Source organism: Macrotis lagotis, chromosome 3, assembly GCF_037893015.1.
Source record: "Macrotis lagotis isolate mMagLag1 chromosome 3, bilby.v1.9.chrom.fasta, whole genome shotgun sequence".
NCBI classification, from domain to species: domain Eukaryota; kingdom Metazoa; phylum Chordata; class Mammalia; order Peramelemorphia; family Peramelidae; genus Macrotis; species Macrotis lagotis.
The window spans coordinates 81,815,587-81,836,668 of NC_133660.1; the positions used below are offsets into that span (position 1 = coordinate 81,815,587).

The 21,082-nt window shown below is 38.5% G+C and overlaps 2 protein-coding genes across 2 annotated transcripts in view; both read left to right on the top strand.

The window, feature by feature from the left end:
- The first annotated feature begins 756 nt into the window (after positions 1–756).
- On the top strand, positions 757–1,818 carry LOC141516145 (glyceraldehyde-3-phosphate dehydrogenase-like). The gene has a single exon (XM_074227409.1). The coding sequence runs from the start codon at positions 788–790 to the stop codon at positions 1,787–1,789; it is 1,002 nt and encodes a 333-aa protein (XP_074083510.1). The 5' UTR covers positions 757–787; the 3' UTR covers positions 1,790–1,818.
- Positions 1,819–14,374: 12,556 nt separating this feature from the next.
- GPM6A (glycoprotein M6A) overlaps positions 14,375–21,082 on the top strand; it is a 584,947-nt gene continuing 578,239 nt past the window's right edge. The window contains exon 1 of the mRNA XM_074228941.1: positions 14,375–14,521. Coding sequence (XP_074085042.1) covers positions 14,518–14,521 — 4 coding nt within the window. The 5' untranslated portion in view covers positions 14,375–14,517. The remainder of the gene's footprint in view (positions 14,522–21,082) is intronic.

Genomic DNA, 21,082 nt, shown 5'->3' on the forward strand with positions numbered 1-21,082 from the left:
CTGAGTATGTGTTTTGATCTTTCATGGGACTAAACAATTCTCTATGGTCAGATTCTTCTTTTCCTACTGTTTACTCATTTCCTCAGCCCAAGATAGCACTTCCAAGGTTTTGGGGTTTTTTTGGGGGAGGGGGAACACTCCACTTGGACCTTTATTCCTTCAAGGTCTTATGCTCTCTAGCCTGTGCTTTGATATGTAGATGACCCTCTGCCCTGGGGCTATAAGGTATGGAAGCCCAAACTGCAAGCTGGATCTGAGTGCAGGCAAACAGCAGAGTCCTACCAGGAGGGAGAGGAGAGAAATCTTTGCAGACTTCCCTTACCGTCTCTGGGGGTGGTGCAGGCTGCTTTCTCAATGCAGATTCTGCTGCTGGTACTCCTCACTCCACACTCATTCTGGTGTAGCAGAGTTCTCTCACCAGCCCTTCGAGCTGTTGCTGGTGATCTCTGAGCTGGGCTGGTCTGGGTTGGGCTGCAGCCATGGCTTTTTTCCAACCCCCTGGTGAAATACACCTTTCCTGTGGAACTTCTAAGTTATCTTGGACTGGGAAAATGTATCACTTAGTCTTTCTGTGGGTTCTGCCCCTCTAAATTTTGGCTAGAATCATAATTTGTTGGCTTTTGGAGTTTGTGGAGGTAGGAGTTCCCAGGAAATGCTGCCATCATGCCACCATTTGACTCCACCCCTGGCTAATTTTCTTTTAAGAATTATTGAAATAGACTCTCAGCTCTTCTACAAGCTCCCTGCAATGATCCACTGCTCTGGTAAGTTGCATTCCTGAACCAAGATGGTGAAGGGCAGAGTCAACGGATTTGGCCGCATTGGGCGTCTGGTGACCAGGGCTGCATTCAACTCTGGCAGAGTAGATGTTGTGGCCATCAATGACCCCTTCATTGATCTCAACTACATGGTTTATATGTTTCAATATGATTCCACACATGGCAAGTTCAAGGGCACTGTCAAAGCTGAGAATGGAAAGCTGGTGATCAATGGAAAAGCTATTACCATCTTCCAGGAGTGGGATCCCACCAATATTAAATGGGGAGATGCTGGAGCTGAGTATGTTGTAGAGTCCACTGGTGTCTTTACCACCATGGAAAAGGCTGGGGTTCACTTGAAGGGTGGAGCCAAATGGGTCATTATCTCTGCCCCTTCTGCTGATGTCCCAATGTTTGTGGTGGGAGTGAACCATGAGAAATATGATAATTCTCTTAAGATTGTCAGTAATGCCTCCTGCACCACCAACTGCTTGGCCCCCTTGGCCAAGGTCATTCATGACAACTTTGGCATTGTGGAAGGGCTCATGACCACAGTGCATGCTATTACTGCTACCCAGAAGACTGTGGATGGTCCCTCTGGCAAGCTGTGGCATGATGGGCATGGTGCTGCCCAAAACATTATCCCTGCTTCCACTGGAGCTGCTAAGGCTGTAGGCAAGGTCATCCCTGAGCTGAATGGAAAACTCACAGGCATGGCTTTCCGTGTTCCCACTCCCAATGTATCTGCTGTGGATCTGACCTGCCACCTGGAGAAACCTGCCAAATATGATGACATCAAGAAAGTGGTGAAGCAAGCATCAGAGGGACCCTTGAAGGGCATCCTGGGCTACACAGAGGACCAGGTTGTATCCTGTGACTTTAACAGTGACACCCACTCTTCTACCTTTGATGCAGGCACTGGTATTGCCCTCAATGACTACTTTGCCATGCTTATTTCATGGTATGACAACGAGTATGGTTATAGCAACCATGTAGTCGACCTCATGGTCTTCATGGCCTCCAAAGAATAAAATGGGAAGCCATAGATGAATCTTCATCCCCAGCCAAAAAAAAAAGTTACATCACTGAGGAGCCCACATCCCTAACATGCGTTCCTCTGCCAGGGATCCTGTGCCCCTTGTCCCAAAGCACTCCTGTAGTAGGTGGGGAGAAGTCTAGAGTCCTTTATTGTGTACTATCAATAAAGTCACCATATTCAGTGAAAAAAAAAGAATTATTGAAATAATATGTCTAGGCTCTTTTTTTTTTGGTCATGACAATCAGGTAGTCCAATGGTACTTAATTTTTTCCCCCTCAATCTGTTTTCTTGGTCAGGTGTTTTTGATATGAAATACTTTACATTTCCTTCTCTTTTTTCATTCTTTTAATATTTCTTGTTATCTCATGAAGTGAAAGAATGTGTGATCCATTTTAATATTCTGACAGGATGTTCCTTGGCCAAGATTTGAAAGCTCTTGTGTCAAACTATTAATTCCACTTCCAATTCTTTCTTTCATAACTTTCATTACTTTTCCAGTTTTTAATTCACACATCTTCATTTCATTTAGCTCTTATTTTTAACTCTTGTTTCATCTCATCTAGTAATTTTAGCTCATTTTGTACCCAAGCTGTGTTTTTCTCAGAGGTATTGCTTGTAGACATATTAGAGTCTTTCTCTTCTTGGTTTGTGTCTTGGGTGTCCTCGTTACCATATTAGTTTTATATAGTGGGGTTCTTTTTAGATTTGCTCATTCCTCCAATTTACTTCCTAAATGGAATTGATGTTAGGATTGGGTTCTGCTGCATTTCAAGAGGGAAGATCTGAACTGGATCTATTGTTGCTTTTTTTGAGTATTGAGTGTTGTATTATTCCAGTATCTCAAAGAGATCTGTAAACTTTTTTTTTTTTTGGTGTTCTCAAAGTAATCTGATCTAGGGCAAAATTTGATTACTGACCCTCTGCCTGGGGTTTGGATATGAGCAATAGTGAAATGATGGACTTAGACCTTTTACAGTTAGCTGGGCAGTTGGAAGGTTTTGGTAATTTAAAGTGAAAGTGTCAACAATTCTTTCTGGGTTTCAAGAGAAACATCTAATTATTTCCCAAATTACCCCTGACCTTTCCCAGGGTAGCTGACCTGGATTATTTACTTTTTTTTAACCTGAATCTTTTAAATTATTGAGGGCCTCTTCCCTAAATCCTAAGGAAAGAGACAGGGGAATGGAGCCTGTAATACCAGTACTGCCAACATTACGGTGAACTAGAGATTTTAATTCATGTTTTGTTTTAGAAGTCTCTAGACAAGATTGGAACCTATAGAATAGACTGTACCACATAAAAAACATTTCCACGATGGCAAAATACAGTAGTTAAAAAGAGAACCAGTAGAATGGAAAGGGGCAACACACATTTCATTCAAATTACTCAGTCTCAGTCTTTAAACCATTTATTTTGGAAAACTCATGGAGACAGATTGTCGTTTTTCTATTGTACTTCATTTAAGGCTCTCCCTTAGGAACTTTTGTGGACAGAGAGAAATGGAAGGGGTAGAGAATGAACAAATTGGATCTACTGTAAAAACTTTACATGGAATCTGATAAAATTTTTTAAAATAATCAAATTTCTGTTAACACAGCTGTTAACTTTGTTAACATTTTCCAACTAAGAAGGCTACAAACCCTTCAAAAGCAGAAAAATTTCAAACTCAAAGGACACTCCATTCTGCAAAGCACAGCTGGCTGAAATTGTTCCAGCAATGGCAGATGTTGGAAAACTGTTTTCCTCTATCAGAAATCTGAGTCCTGTAGTTATCTGTCTCCAGAGGAGCTATTGTTTTCTCAGGAGAAGTAAAAGATCTTTCTGCTATTCTACTGAGACTCATTTTTGATTATGGAACATATAACTACACATCTTTTATGATTATTCTGGTCTTTAACTTAACAAATGTAATACAATGCCTATGACAAAGTTTTTTGTATATTGTTTGGCACAAATGCCTCTGTTATGTTTATTCCAGTGTGCTGATGTTTTTAAGAGTCAAAAAAACCAAAATAAAACAAAACCAAAAAACCCCAACCCTCTGTAGTTCTCAGTTTCACACAGATGGACCCATTAGCCTGTATGGTTTGCAATTGCCCCATTAGAGTACATAAATGTTGAAATCATTGAATACTAAAGCTAAAGTTTTTTCTGTCCAGTAGAAATTCACATTTATATTTTAGTAGGCATAAAAGTATATATGTTTTTTCCATATTCTGTTTTAACATTACTTCTTTAGTAATTAATAAAATCTTGAGCAATAGTAGACATCAAAGTCTATTGAGACCCACTCAGGGATGGGCATACTGGATGTTTGTCACAAGGAAATGTTTAATATCTAGCTCTCTGGGTGAGAAGGGGTATCACAGAACATTTAAATTTAATATGCATGATTAACATTTATTCTATCACTTTCCTTTTTTTTGACTTTATTTATTCTTGAATTTTACAAATTTTCCCATAATCTGGCTTCCCTCCTCCCACTCCCACAGAAGTCAGTCTGATAGTCTTTACATTGTTTCCATGTTATACATTGATCTAAACTGAATGTGTTAGGGGCGGCTAGGTGGCCTAGTGGATAAAGCACAGACCTTGGAGTCAGGAGTACCTGGGTTCAAATCTGGTCTCAGACACTTAATAATTACCTAGCTGTGTGGCCTTGGACAAGCCACTTAACCCCATTTGCCTTGCAAAAACCTAAAAAAAAACCCCCCAATAAATTGAATGTGTTGAGAGAGAAATCATATCCTTAAGGAAAAAAATAAAATATAAAAGATAGCAAAATTACATAATAACATAACGTTTTTTTTTTAAAAAATTAAAGTTCTTTGTCTTTGGTCTTTGTTCAAACTCCACAATTCTTTTTCCAGATACAAGATGGCATTTTCCATTGCAGTTACTCCAAAATTGTCCCTGATTGTTGCTCTGATGGACTGAGCAAGTCCATTAAGATTGATCATCAATCTCATGTGGCTGTTATGGTGTATATATATTCTATCACTTTCTTAAGTCTAGGTAATTGACAAAACAATAAATCAAGCCCTAATTTGAAGAATTTGGCAATTTTCTGAAGTATAAATGCTCACATTGAATAGTTAGTTATGGGGGGGCAGCTAGGTGGTGCAGTGGATAGAGCACTGGCCTTGGAATCAGGAGTACCTGACTTCAAATCCCACCTCAGACACTTAATAATTACCTAGCTGTGTGGCCTTGGGCAAGCCACTTAACCCCTTTGCCTTGCAAAAAAAAAAAGAAAAGAAAAGTTAGTTATCTCTACTTTTGAACTGGCTCCAGTACCCCATTGCAAAGGAGTTACTTGACTTGGAATTTCAGAGAGTAGATGATGGAGGGGGAATGATTATCTTTATAGGCAAAAAGAGCCTTAGCTCTTAATCTCATCATTCATTTAAAGAGCTGAGTGGGACAAGTCCCAGTCCCTTTGCTCCTTTTCCAAAACACTCTGGATCTCAAATCACTAAACCCTGGGAAGAAGTTACAATGATTTTCTCCTGCAGAATGGAGCTGGCTCCCTTTGGCTGGGGTCTGACAGTCTGCCCTCAGACCAGTCCCTGACTTTCTCAAAGGAGAGGTCAGCCAGTTCCCCAGCTCCTGTTGGCACTATAATCATCCCAGATCAAAATCTGCTACAGAAATGTCCACTGTGTCCTTCCTTAAAGGATCACAAATGCTATCTGAATTCTCTGAATTTTCCTCCCCAGGGAAGGTTATTATGGGGTTCCAGTTCCAGATTTATGATCAACATTACTGATTCTGTTCCTTTGCTTATGTGGTTCTATCCACAATGCCATCTCTCCTCTCAGCCTACCTACCCTGCACTCTTTCCTGCAGGATGTGGAAAGTAGACACATTGTTGGATGTGGTCAAGTGAGTTTTATTAAGTAAGGGTCATGGCCCAGGTACTGTGCAAAGAAAGGGATGGGTAAACAAAGAAAAACAAAAATAAAAATTCCTTTCCTTGAAGAGCTCTTAGTCTAATTGGGGAGACAACATAAAAACAAAAAGGAACAACAAGATACTTCATGGTAACAGATCAAAAAAAGGCCAATAGTGGGATTTTAGATAAGATTTAAAGGAAGTTAGGGAGCCAAGGAGGCAGAGATGAGGAAGGAGGGAGTTCTAGATAAGAGTATCAATGAAAATGCCTGTTATGGTGTATATATATTCTATCACTTTCTTAAGTCTAGGTAATTGACAAAACAATAAATCAAGCCCTAATTTGAAGCATTTGCCAATTTTCTGAAATATAAACGCTCAAGTCCTAATTTGAAGCAGTCTTTTGTTCAAGGAAAAGCAAGGAGACTGTATGACTGTAAAGTCTAAGACTGGAAAGGTGGTGGATTGGCAATGTCAATTTATTCCAATGACTTTGTTGTTATTGTTGTTACTTCCAATGTGAATGGGAAGGGGAAAAATAAATGTTGGTTATTTTTTTTTTAATTGGCAAAAGTGATTAAAAAGACCTCCTGGAGAAATACAGGCAAACATATGGACTGATACAAAGTGAATTAAAAAGAAACAATGAAACAATATTATTCAGTGATTACAAGAATGTAAATGGAAAGAATAAGACAAAATTTTAAAACATTGTTATAGTTTAAAATTTTCCATGAAAACTGTCATAGCTCTCCAGATTACTCTCTTCTCTGGACCTTTATTACACTTAGATTTGTCACCATATTGTTTAGCATTTATTTTTTTTTTCAGGTATGCTATGGTATTAGTCTTGTTTCTCTAACTAAATGATAGTTCTGACCAAGGTGATGGGCCAATTCCAATTGTGAGGGGGTCAGCTAGCACCAAGACTAGAAACAGGAGATAAAATGTCATGATAAAGGAGATGAAAGACATCCAGTAAAGCTGGAACTGAATGCATGGAAGAGAAAAGGGTATTAAGAAGATTGAAAATGTAGGGAGGGACAAGGTGATGAAGAATTTTAAGTGACAAAGGAATTTGCATTTGATTTTTGAGGTGGTAGGGAACCACTGGAGGTCATTTAGGGGTGTGTGTGTGTGTGTGTGTGTGTGTGTGTGTGTGTGTGTGTGTTGTGTGGGAAGAAAAGAGAATTTGGGGGCAATGGGAGAGCATAAAGGCTATGTTACATATATTGAGTTTGATTTATCTCCTGGATATTCAATTCAAGATGTCCAAGAGGTCATTGGTTATGGAAGATTGGAACACAGAAGAGACTAGTGCTAGATAAACAGATCTGGAAATTATCTGTGTAGATGTAATAATCAAACACACATCAAACAACAAACAAACAACAAAAAAAACCCAAACACACTGGAGCTCATGAGATCATCTAGTGAGACTGTACAGAGGGAAGATGAGGTGTTGCAGCAGAGCCTATAGCAGGGGATGGCATTTAGTTAATCAGTCTGACATGGATAAACAACAAAGGCAAAAGAATCTGTCAAAAGGAACCATTGGGTAGATAGAGGAGTTCAGAGAGAACAGTGTTAAGGATAAGGTTAGACCTGTGATTTAACTGTCACAGGGAATTCCCTCTAACAGTTAATGCCTTCTCTGAAACCTATAGTCTTAGAAAATTGCTTAGGGCAGAGGTGTCAAAATCTCTGTCCCATAATTCAAGGAACAGGAAAAGTGTGGCTGTATTAGATCAAAATATAAATAAAAATGATCAACAAAATAAATAAAAATACTATAAAACATAGATAATATGCAACCTATGTCTCTATTTGAATTTGACACCAGAGTATTGGGAGATTTAGGGATTTGTCCAGAGATATAACAGTCTATATCTTCTTTTTTCCAAGGCTAACTCTTTATTCACTATTCATTGCCTCTTTTTGCTGTCTCATTCTATAAAAATGTGTTTATTATTTCTGCCTTTTTATCTTTTTTTTGTTTATGCTTTAAGCATATGATCAGTTTATATAAGGATACCTTGGGGTGCTTAGAAAAATATATAACATTTGAATTTATATCGATGACTTTAATTTTACTAAAACTTTACATAGTTCTATATCTTATTGGATTCATCTAACTCTGAGAGAGAAATATTAAACTCTCTCACTATTATCATGTTAATACTAATGTGTTCCTTCATTTGGCCTAGATTTCATTCTAAGAACTTAGATGTTACATCATTTTGTGCATATATAGTTCATGACTTTTTTCATTGTCTATGGTGCCCTTAAGTATAATGTATTTTCCTTTATTGTTCTTGACTTTATTCTTAGAGCTTATTTTTATTCTCTCTCTCTTTCTGTCTCTTTCTATCTCTGTTTCTTTCAAGTAAACCCATTCTCTTAATTATAGTGACATTTATAATCCTCTTTTCCAAAAAATATTCTTTTCTTTTTTTCCTTCCCATATCTTTTCTTATTCCTTTCTCCTTTTTAGGATAGTCAAAAATCTAAGTTTCCTATCACATGTTTTATGCTTACACAACCATTTGATATTCCCTCTATATTCTTCATATCATTTAGGGCTTAGGCAGATATAAACTTTGCTCTTGCTTCCAGCCAATCCAGGGATAATGAGATTTTGATTAGTGGATGACAATATAGAAAATTTTTACATTGCATCTTCAAGGTCATTCAGAAATGAAATCACTTCTCTGTGTTTATCTCACATCTATAAATAAGGGTTATAATTGCTATTCAGATTGACCACTCTCTGTAAGCATGTTATAATTCACAAGTCTGTCTACATCATAATAGAAACTCAAACATGAATACCAAGCAATAATTTACTTTTGTTTTTTCTAAATTTCTAGTAGTTTAAATGACTTAATGAATAAAGTTCTAGGCCTGGAGTCAAGAAGACCTAAGTTCCTATGAAACCTCATTTATTAGCTATGTGAAACTGGGCAAGTTATTTAACTGCTGTTTGCCTTAATCCATTATAGAAGGAATGGTAAACTACTCCAGTATCTTGACAAGAAAACCCCATGGACAAAATGATCCCCAAAAGTCAGACACAACGAAACAACAATAGCAAAGCAGACAATTTATCGATCATCTTTGTCAAAATTTTGATGAGTTGATTATCTTGCTAATATCATGATATAAATTTCTCATCTGACTCTGCTTCTAACTCTCCTGACTTCACTGTCAATCCACACCTGTCTCCTTATCCTGGAAGTTTCCTCAGTCCCTGTTGCTTTCTCACTCTGCAGCATACTTTTACCTCTCTAGCCCTACAAATGATGGGGGGGGGGAGTACCACCATAATGCCTCCATTATAAGGTAGAGCCTAGGTCATCCACTTTCATTCCTCTTCCACCAGCTCAGTTTTCTGACTCCTCAGACTGTCTTCAACCATTAGAGCATAAGCTGTTTGAGGGCTGCAATTCTTTTCTTTTCTTTTTTTACTTGTATTTGTATCCTTAGCATTTAGCACAGAACTTGCAAGTAGTAAAGCATTTAATAAATGCCTATTGACCAGCTGAATGACACCATCTCTTATGCTGTGATGGATTTCTGAAAGGTTCATTGAAATGTTCAGCATTCATAGCTTCCATGAAAAATGATACCATAATAGACTGCTGAATTATTTTTATCAGAAAGTTTTACATTTTAAAAAGGTTTGTTGACATATTGCACTATTTTACATACATTTTGAAGTCATTGCATTCCTCTTCCTTTCCTTTTTTAATCTATGTGACAGATTTTTTTATGTAATGAAGGCTTATTTAAATATAATTTCTATACTGTTACTATTATATATTATAGATTCATATAGCACTTTAAGATTTTCAGAGAACTTTTCATTACTTCATTTAATAATATAATAGCATTTATATAACACTTTTAAGGTTTTGAAACCCTTAACGTTGGCTAAGGATTTTATATATTCTCTGAAAATGAAGCCCAAAGAAGTTGTGACTTGAAAAGGGATCTGAAAATATTAGATGAAAAGTGAGCCTGAGATTAAAACCTAGGTCTTCTTACTGTAAATCCCATCCTCTTTTGATTATATTTTGCCACCTCATAGATTTGGAGTGTGGTCATGGCCTGGCTACTGATTTACTCTTTCTTTTTAAATTTTTATTAAAGATATTGAGTTTCACAATTTTCCCCCAAATCTTACTTCCCTCCCCCCTCCCCCACACCCACCCCCACAGAAAGCAATCTGTCAGTCTTTACTTTGTTTCCATGTTGTACCTTGATCCAAATTGGGTGTTATGAGAGAGAAATCATATCTTTAGAGAAGAGACAAGAATTCTAAGAGGTAAGCAGACACTGATTTACTCTTACCCTGAGAATATGAAGACTTCCCCCAGGCAGAATGGGTGGAAGAGAACAATTTGTTTCAATGGCTATAAAGGTGACTGAAGCAAACACTGTGGAGGATTTAGGGCTTGGTCAGGCATTGAAGATGCCAAGATCATCGACTGCCTCCAAGGCCATTGTCAGGTGTCCTGAGTATTGTCTTGCTACTGGACTTCAGTGACTCTGGAAGATAGAATGGGGTTGACAGCTTTGTGTAACTCTTTTCCTCTTAAATCCAATCCATGCATGAATAAAGACATCACTCTGTGATGCCATTGGTCTTTTTTGAAAATGATGAACAATAACAATAATATGAGTTGACTATTTGATCTTTACAATAACCCTATGGAGTAAACATGGTGGGTGTTTTTATAGCAATTGTACAGATGAAGAAACAGAGAAACAGGAAGATCAGATGACTAGCCCATGGTCATATACTTACTATGAGTGATAAATACATACATACATACATATATATATATATATATATATATATATATATATATATATATATATATATAACTTATACTTACTGAAAGTGGCAAAATTAAAACCCAGGTCGCTTCTGAATCTAAGATTGATCATAGTTTTAGAAATGAAGGGACCTCAAAGGCCATCACTCAGAGTGTATATCAGCTTTCACATTTTAAAGGTGAAGAAAAAGTGAGATCCTGAGTTTAATTGACTTGTTGAAGCGATGTACAAAGCAAGAGAGCATTGTAGTCTAATTTTTGATTAACCTAGCTATTGAAGCAGGAATTCAGCATTCAAAAAAATTGTTGGAAAAATTGAACAGTAGTCCAGAAACTAGGTGTAAGCTAACATCTCACACCACTGCATATAATTACACTCTAAATATGCACACAATATAGATATAAAGGTTGAAACATAAGCAAATTAGACAAACATGGGAAAAAATACTTACAAGATCCATAAGCAGAGAAGAATTCATTACCAAACAAGAGAGAGGTTCACGGGAGGTAAAATGGACAATTTTGATTTACATGAAATTAAAGAGGTTTTATAGAAATAAAACCAAGACAGCTGAAATTAGATATTATGAAAAATATCTTTGCAGTGAGTTTTTCTGATAAAAATCTAATTTCTAATATATATATATATATACATGGAAAAGTGATTCAGATTTAAAAAGTGATTCATGTTCTTATTCTAAGAACCATTCCCTATTTGATAGTCAAAGAATATGAATAGGCAGATTTTTAGAAGACATCCATATAAAAGAGTTCTAAATCAGTAGTAGAGAAGTGAAAATTAAAGCAAATCTAAGGAATCATCTCATACATTATACATTCATATAGAACTTAAAAGTTTACAGAGTACTTTAATATACTTTACCTCATTTAATTATAGTTAGCATTTGTTGCCCTTTAAGAATTAATATGTAGCCCATTAATGAAGGACCAAAAGAGAAGGTTGACAAATCCTGGAGAAACTGTAGTAAAACAGGTACATTAATGCACTATTGGTGGAGCTGTGAACTAGTCTAGACATTTTTGAGAGCAATTTGAAACTATGACCCCAAAAATCTATTAGACAATGCATTTCCTTTGGTTCAGGGGTACTATTACTAATTCTATACCCAAAAGGGATCAAGGCAATCAGAAAAGGATTCACATACACAAAAACATTTTTAATAATCTTTTTTTTTGCATGTTGGCAAAGAATTGGAAACTGAGAGGATGCCTTTCAATTAGGGAATAGCTCAAGAAGTTGTGGTTTTTTTGAACCTGATGGAATAATACTATAAGAAATGATGGGAATGGTTTCAGAAGAACACTTTTGTAACAATTGTAACAATAACAAAATTGTAAGAACATATCCAACTCTGAAAGATTTAGGAACTCTGATCAATATAATGACTGATCACAATTTCAGAAGACTTAAGATGAAATTTTCTACCCATCTTCAGACAGAGAAGTGATATAACTCAGAGTACAGATTGAGGCATTTTTTGAACATGCCTAATGTAGGAATTAGTTTTGCTTGATTATTTGTGTTATTTTTTAGTTTAGGTTTTTTTTGCAAGGCAATGGGGTTAAGTGGCTTGCCCAAGGCCACACAGGTAATTATTAAGTGTCTGAGGTTAGATTTGAACTCAGGTACCCCTGACTCCAGAGCCGGTGCTCTATCCACTGTGCTACCTAGCTGTCACCATTTTATTTAATCTTGAGGAACATGGGAGGAGGTAATTTCAGTTGCAAATAAAATAAAATTTTAAGTGACTTGGTCACTTCCTCATTTATATTAGGATAGAATCTACTAGATCCTCTAATTTCAGAGTGAATGTGTGCTTTCCATTGTCATGCTGTCTAGCTAGCATCATGTTCCTTTAAATATGCAGTTATTATGAAACCTTATATATTTTCCATGTGTATTTTACTGGCTCTTCCCCATAACAATGAATGCTCTTCTTCTGCAATGCCTATGCCTATTATATCCCCCAATTACTCATTGGCATAGATGTATGTTCTGTATAGTGCAGTTCTTGAAGCATAATGAACTCTGGTGATAGACTTAGAAAAATAACCACCAGTATCAGTCAGCAGAAGAACTAAGTCATCAATACTCAGGATGATATAATATTAAACCTTAGAGATTATCTGGTTCAGCATCCTCCTTTCATGAAATAAGACATAGAAGTACCAGGTTAGGTGACATGTACTGCATTCTGTGAATGATATGGAGGAGAGCCAGAGCCTAAAAGTAGATGTTTTCACTGTACATCCTAACAGCAACATGGGGGTGATGATCAACCTTGTTGGACTCGCTCATTCCATCAGTGCAACAATCAGAGACAATTTTGAGCTATCTGCGATGGAGAATACCATCTGTATCCAGATAAAGAACTGTGGAGTTCGAACAAAGTTCAAGGACTATTCCCTTTAATTTAGAAAAGAAAAAGCTGATATCTTATTGTCTGATCTTGTTATCTCTTATACTTTGTTTCTTCCTTAAGGATATGATTTCTCTCTCATCACACTCAATTTGGATCAATGTACAACATGGAAACAATGTAAAGACTGGCAAATTGCTTTCTGTGGTGGGGGGGCGAGGGAAGTGGGATGGGGGAAAAATTGTAAAACTCAAAATAAATAAAATCTTTAATTAAATAAAGGAGATGTTTACATTCCCAATTCCACTGGGCGCTTTCTTCTAAACCACAAGTCCTGGACTTGTCTTTTTTTCTCAATTATTTTTAATGCTTTCAAAAATTTAGCTTCATAACCATGCATAGGTAGTACAACATATTCAACATGCAAGTAAAAATGGGTGATTATTGGCAATTTTCATCTGAAATAATAAAATTCCAATTGAGGGGAGTATTCCCAGGAGTTTTAGGCCTCCCTATGACTTGTCAAGAAAACCAGATGTAATTTGCTGAAAGATTAGGAAATATTGGAAACAGGACTGGCTACCAGAAGCCAACCCCACCTGTTTCTCTTTCTTCAAGTCCAAACCTTTGATCAGAGCTCCAAAAATGGGTAACCACAAATTCAGGGCCTTCTAGGACAAGTCATCAACAAGAAATTTTTATTAATTGTTATTTATAATGTATAGAATTATTTAGAGGGCACATTAAGCGTGTGAATGACTGCTCCAAAAGACAGTTCATTTTCACCCATTACCCAAAAGACCAGTTAACTTGTAATGGGATTACAGATCCGGAACTGGAAGGGTTACGGGAAGCAACGGAATCCAGGCCTCTTATTTTACAGATGAGGAAATTGAGACCCAGTGACTTGCCCAGGGTCACCTACGATGCAGAGCCTGGAAATCAGGTCCTCTGCCTGGAGAGTCAATTCTGTATGTCATAGTGGGGATTCTTTCGTAGTTATGGCTTGGACTGTCTGTCTCAGGAATCCCTTCCAACTCTGAAGTTCTGTGGGGGAAAAGAAATAGGGGAAACATCCAGCTTCCCAAATGGGTACAATATCCCCCAAAGTCTCAGCTCCAAAGCCACCGGACTAAGACTGGAGGATCCTTTGTATCTTTTTCTGACTTCCCATCTACAGCTGTGTGGAAACTTTGTTACTCGGCCACAGTGATTTCCTGGTGTATGAGAGAGAAGGATTGTGTGTGAGAATAAGCGGGTCTGGCCTTGGACTAGCAGAGGGGAGAAATGGGGAGGGGGGGGCTCTGGAAGTGCTGAGGGGAGGAGAGAGGAATTACGGGCGGGGGTGGTGGTGGGGTTCCTCTAGTGAGGCGAGGCAGGTGAAAAAGGAGGAGGGGTTTGGTGTGCCCGCCTTTGCCGGACTGACGCTGGAGGGAAATCTGCACTGGGAGGGGTAAGGGGTGTGAGGGTCCTCCACAGCCGAGAGCTAGTGTTCCCGGGGAGGGGAGAGCAGCTGGCGGCCACCGAAACTTCGCTCTGCCGCCGCAGTCTCACAATCCCATGCTTCGGAGCCCAGGGAGGGAAGGGCAGAAAGACTTCGAGCAATGGGTGAGTGGGGGCTTCTGGGGCGCATTGTCCCCGGAGCTCAGCGGCACTAGAGGAATCGCTCGCCCGGGGAGTTGGGGGGAGCCTGAAAGCGAAGCTGCCTTCTCGGGCGAGTCCAGCCCGGCTGGAGACCTGCTCGGCCGCCGCCCACTCGTTGCTTCCTCCTTGCTCGCCCCTGGGTCCTTCCCTGCCACGGGGAGAAGCCCGGGTGCGGGGGGCGTAGGGGTGGAGAGGATGAGTTGGGCTGGTCTGGAGGCGCCAACGCCCCTCTCCTTCCTAAAGCCTCTCGGCCTCGCCCACTGGAGTCGGGAGGAATCTGATAATAAAGGGGTCCCGGGTGGATGGAGCAATGCACCGACGGTTGTGGGGTGCGCGGAGGGGAGGGGGCAGCGTGCACCTGGCGGATCGGCTCGCTGTGGGAAGCTAGGTGGCTAGCGAGGGGGCCGATCCCCCGGGATCAGAAAGCAAACTGGGATCTAGTTCCTTTCCCCCCCTGGCCGGAAAGGACTTCCACAGCGTGTTAATGTAAAGGAGAATCCTGATGGAAACTCCTTCCAACTTGGGGTTTATGGGAAGCCTACTTGTAGGGCTGAAGGTGTTGAGGGGAGGGAGAGGGGCTTGGGGAGGAAGGAATTCCTGACCCCAGGCCAACAGCAGTGCCGTGGATCCGCCGCAGGAGGCCGGGGGAGCAGAGGCTCAATTTCCCCAAACTTTGGTGGGAGAAGGAGCTGTGCCTGCCCTAGGGCTTCTTCGGTGACTCCTGGGTTGTAGCCCTGTTCCTGCTGGAGTCTCAGATTCATGGGACAACCTGAGAGGGAGGAGGTGGTGTCCAGAAGAAAGTCTGTATTGGGGGAAGTGAATGGCTTAATCCGTCCAGAATTTCTGGAGTTTACCACAGCTAAGTTCCAAGTCCAAGAGATGAGACTTGAATCCAGGTCTTCTGACTCCTTGTCCAACTTCATTCACATCTAAGAAACAAACAGTTCTTTAAACTTAACAGACTTGTTGGAGGCTTTTCCTCTGCTACAGTGGGGACACACATCTTGTACATTTTGGCAGGATTCACTCTTGTTAGTCATAGGAGATGAAGGAAAAGGTCTCTGAAAAGCAAACCGAAAATATTTGTTAATTGAGTGTGCTGCATAGGAATTGTGAGTACTGCTAGAATTGGGGCCACGAAGGTTCATCAGAATAAACACAACAGAATGTCCTCATTCAACTTGCACACAGCAAAGTAGCATGCAAATCCATCACAGGATTGGGGATCAGGCATTCTGCAGGAATTTTGTATTAATGGGGCCCCAGAAATGATTATGGAACACACTGGAGCTATCAACTACCACCAACCAGCAATAGTTTTCATTGCTTTGTTATTCCTAGTTAGCTGGCCTATTGATGATTACTAGTATTAGGGACCTCAGGAATGTTGGAGGATGCTGGGAAGACTCTTCTCCTTTTCTAACCCTGCTACTGACTTCACCCAAGAAGGTCCTCAGTAACAAAAGAAAGATGCCCGGTGCTGCTCCCAAATTGTCTGGAATGGCTTCTTTTCAAGAAATTGGAAGTAGGTGGTGGAGACTTCTAACTACTCCTTCAGGGATTAAAGTCCTGAAATACCAATGGATGAGGATAATTGTTAGGCAGTTAGGTGGCATAATGTAAAAAAGAACTGTAAGTCAGGTACAAGCCAGTCAGACTATTGCCTCAGATCCTTGTTAGCTGTGTGACCCAGGACAAAGTTATTTAACCTCTCAGGTTCAGTTTCCTCATTTGCAAAAAGGCCATAATAATAATAGCACCAACCTCACAGGGTCACTATGAGGAGCAAATGAAAGATCTATAAAGAAAGCACTTTACCAAGCTCAAAATGATATGTAGTGTCACACCGTTATTATTAATTTTAGTCCATATTTATGCATTTTAATGCATATTGTTCAGCTTTTGTAGTTGTTAGTCATTTTCAGTTGTGAAAACCTTTCATGACCCCATTTGGGTTTTCTTGGCAAATTTACTAAAGTGATTTGCCATTTCCTTCTCTGGCTCATTTTACAGATGAGGAAACTGAGGGAAACAGGATCAAGTGTCTTGGCCAGAGTTACACAATTATTAAGTGTTTGAGACTGAATTTGAACTCAGGAAGATGAGTCTTCTTCACTCCAGTTCCAATACTCCATCCACTCTGCCACCTACCTGCTACTTGTTAGACTCTAGGACAAATGACCATTACTCCTATTATACTTGGGTGGGGGGGTTATTTGAAGAGGAGTAATGGAATTAACAAGTGAGGTCAGCAGACTGCATGCTTCAAGGTATCTTCACTGTGTGTCCTTGTCTTTTGTCCTTTTATCTTTGACACAGAATTAATTGTCCTTTTCCAATTGTAAAGCATTAGTTGCCACAAAGTTAGGGCCTATGAATTTCACTCCTCAACCCTCAAAGAAGCATGAGCATATTAGGCAACAGTCAATATAAGAGTAAAGAGATGAAGCATAGGCATAGCCATGGAAGAGGCTACAGTAACATGGCTAGAGAGAGATATGATACAGTAGGAATAATAATAAAAATAGCTGCCATTTATGTATTGTTTAATTGTCATCACAATAACTTTGTAAATTAGATGCCAATATTAGTTCCATTTTACAGATGATGAAATAGGCAGAGATGTTAAGTAATTTAGGAGAGTCATCCACTAGTTATAAGGAATAAGATGGGGTGTGAATTTGAATCAAGACTGCTGGATCAGATGCATAACAGCTGGAATTAGTGTTCCCCCCCTTTTTTAAGTGCCACAATACCATAAAAACAATTCCTCATTGGTTTCTCTTTCTTTCAAAAGACTTTTAAAAGTCAGCAAAAAAAGGGGGGATGGTACTTTATTACTTTTAGAAATATTTCCAAACTAGAGAAAGGAGAGTGCTATAAGCAATCAGGAAAAACTGAGTTGATTGCATTAAGAGAGAGCCTTAGAGGGAGCACAAAAAACCTTTCATGGACAATCAATGTCAGTGAGCAGGAAGCCATCTTAAACTGGCTGAGTTACAAATGAGATTGATCTTTTAAAGGAAGTCAGCCTTAGATGGATGTCCAGTCCAGTTTGCCTTGTCTCTGAAACACAAATAAGAGCAAACGTTTTGCCTCTATTACTTGGTGGAGATATGAGGGTGTTAGGGTTAATTGAATATTGTAATTTAGAGAGTAATTGTGTCCATAATACACAAGGGCCTCCACAAAACTATGAAATAGGTGAAGGGAGTCTTAGATGGAAGTAGGGGCATGGAGCCAAAGAAGAATACAAAAGCATAGCATGGAACCTTGAGCCTAGTGCCAGGAAGGCTAAATCCCAGAATGAACTGAGTTTTGAGAAACTTGCCAAATTCAACAAAAAAAAAGTGTTTTTTTAAGTTATTGGGGTTTTTTTTTTTGGTGGTGGAAGGGGGGGCAGCAGGGTGTGGCAAGAAAACGAGGAGACAGGCTTGTTGATTGAGATGAATCAGGATAATTTTAGTGGAGAAATTGGGTTTAATCAGCAGCTACTTGGTTGATCAGTCTCCTTTAGCAGAGTAGGGAAAGATATATCTGTGCAAAGATCAAGGACTGATTGGAGTAAAAAAACCAGTTCAATTGCTGACCCTACCACTTGATAGCTGTGTGATATTGAAATAACTCCCTACTTTTATCTCTTTGCCCCTTGGTTCCTCATGTGTAAAATGAGGGGTCTAGGTTAAAAGATCCTCTCAATTCTAAATGTAAACCTATTCTCTCCAGATGTGGAAAGGCAGTAAAAACATAGAGTTACTAGGAAATTTGTGGCAAAGATAGATAATTTTATATAAAAAGAGTACCTGATAACTTTAAATTATAGAGTCTAAGTGTCCTGGTCTTCACATATTTCCAAGACACTACTGCTATAGAACTTATTTATGTAGCCCAATAAGTTACCTTCTGATAAATCAATGGGTCTTCAATGTACTTTTTTATGTTATACTGTTTTATTTTTTTTTCCAATTATGTGCAATGTTTATCTTTTTGAAAGGTTTTGAGTTCCACATTTTCCACCATCTACCTCCCCATAGCAGTGAGAAATCTGATACAGGCTGTAAATATACAATCATATTAATATATATTCATATTAGTCATTTATAAAAGAAGAATTAAAACTAAAAGGAAAGAAATGAGAAAGAAAGAAAGAAAGAACAAAAGAAATTTAAACAAGTGAACATGTGCTTTGCTCTGTATTTAGGCCCCATAGTTTTTTCCTCTGGCTGTGGATGGCATTTTCTTTTTTTCTTTTTTCAAATTTTTTTTTAATTTTAGAAAGGTTTTATTTATTTTGAGTTTTACAGTTTTCCCCCCAATCTTGCTTCCTTCCCCCCACCCCCCACAGAAGGCAGTTTGCTAGTCTTTACATCATTCTCATAGATGTGATGAAAGAGAAATCATATCTTTAAGAAATACATAGTATGAGATATAGCAGAATTACATAATAAGACAACTTTTTTTTTTAAAAATTAAAGGTAATAGTCCTTGGTCTTTGTTCAAACTCCACAATTCTTTCACGGCATACAGGTGGCATTCTCCATCACAGATACCTCAAAATTGTGCCTGATTGTTGCCCTGTTGGTACGAGCAAGTCCAGTAACATTGATCATCACTCCCATGTTGCTGTTAGGGTGTACAATGTTCTTTTGGTTCTGTTCCTCTCATTCAGCATCAGTTCATGCAAATTCTTCCAGGCTTCCCTGAATTCCCATCCCTCCTGGTTTCTAATAGAACAGTAGTGTTCCATCACATACATATACCACAGTTTGCTAAGCCATTCCCCAATTGATGGACATTCTTTCAGTTTTCATTTCTTTGCCACCACAAACAGAGCTGCTATGAACATTTTTATACAGGTGTTCCCATTTTACCCTTTTTCATTGTCTCTTCAGGGTATGGATCAGTAGTGGTATTGCTGGATCAAAGGGTATACACATTTTTGTTGCCCTTTGGGCATGATTCTAAATTGCTCTACAGCAAGGCTGGATGAGTTCACAGCTCCACCAACAATGCATTAGTGTCCCAGATTTCCCACATCCCTTCCACCATTGCTCATTGTCCTTTCTGGTCATATTGGTCAGTCTGAGAGGTGTGAGGTGGTACCTCAGAGATGCTTTAATTTGTATTTCTCTAATAATTAGTGATTTAGAACAATTTTTTATATGATTATGAATTGCTTTGATTTCCTCATCTGTAAATTGCCTTTGCATATCCTTTGATCATTTGTCTATTGGGAAATGACTTACCTTTTTTTTTAAAAATTTGATTTAGTTCTCTGTATATTTTAGAAATGAGTCCCTTGTCAGAAAACAGTAATCGTAAAAATTGTTTCCCAATTTACTATATGGCATTTTCTAACACTGAGAAGAGCTAAGTCTTCATAGTTGATCATCACACAGTGTTACTATCAATGTGAACAATGTTCTTCTAGTTCTGCTCTCTTCACTTAGTATCAGTATATGAAAATCTTTCCAGGCTTTTCTGAAATCCACTCTCTCATGATTACAGAACAATGGCAGTCTATTGCAGTCACATACCGCAATTTGTTCAGCCATTCCCCAATTGTTAAGCATTCCCTCAATTTCTAATTTTTTGTCAGTATGAAAAGAGCTTCTATCAATATTTTTGTACATGTGAGTCTTCCCCTTTTTTATGATCTCTTTGGGATACAGATCTAGTAGTGGCATTGCTGGATCAAAGGGTATGCAGTTTTATTGTCCTTTGGCCATAGTTTCAAATTGCTCTCCAGAAAGGTTGGCTCAGTTCATAACTCCACCAACAGAGCATTAATGTCCCAATTTTCTCATATCCCTTCCAACATTGATTATTTTCCTTTTTTGCCAGTTTAACCAATCTGATGGGTGTGTTGGTACCTCAGAGTTGTTTTAATTTGCATTTCCTCTAATGAGTAATGATTTAGACATTTTTATATGACAATAGATAGCTTTAATTTCTTCATCTGAAAACTGTTCATATTCTTTGGCTATCTATCAATTGGAGAATGACTTGTATTCTTATAAATTTGATTTGGTTCTCTATATATTTTAGAAATGAGGTCTTCAACAGAAACAGAAAATTCTTTACTAGCTTAATGCATTTCTTCTAATCTTGTTTACATTGGTTTTATTTGTGAAAAAAAGTTTAATTTAGTGTAATCAAAATTATCCATTCTGCAGTTTATAATGTTCTCTTATCTTTTGTTTGGTCTTGAACTCCTCCCCTTTCCATGCGTCTGACAGATAAACTCTGTTCTTCTAATTGACTTAGGGTTTCACCCTTTATGTCTAAATCCTATACCCATTTTTACTTTATCTTGTTATGGGGTGTGGATGTTGGTCTATGCCTAGTTTTTGCTATACTCTTTTTCCAGTTTTTCTAGCAGTTTTCTTCAGATAGTGAGTTCTTATCCCTTATGTTTTTGAGTTTCTCAAACAGTAGATTACTATTGTCATTTGCTACTGTATCTTTTGTATCTAATCTATTCCATGGATCCCCTAATCTATTTCTTAGTAAGTACCAGACAGT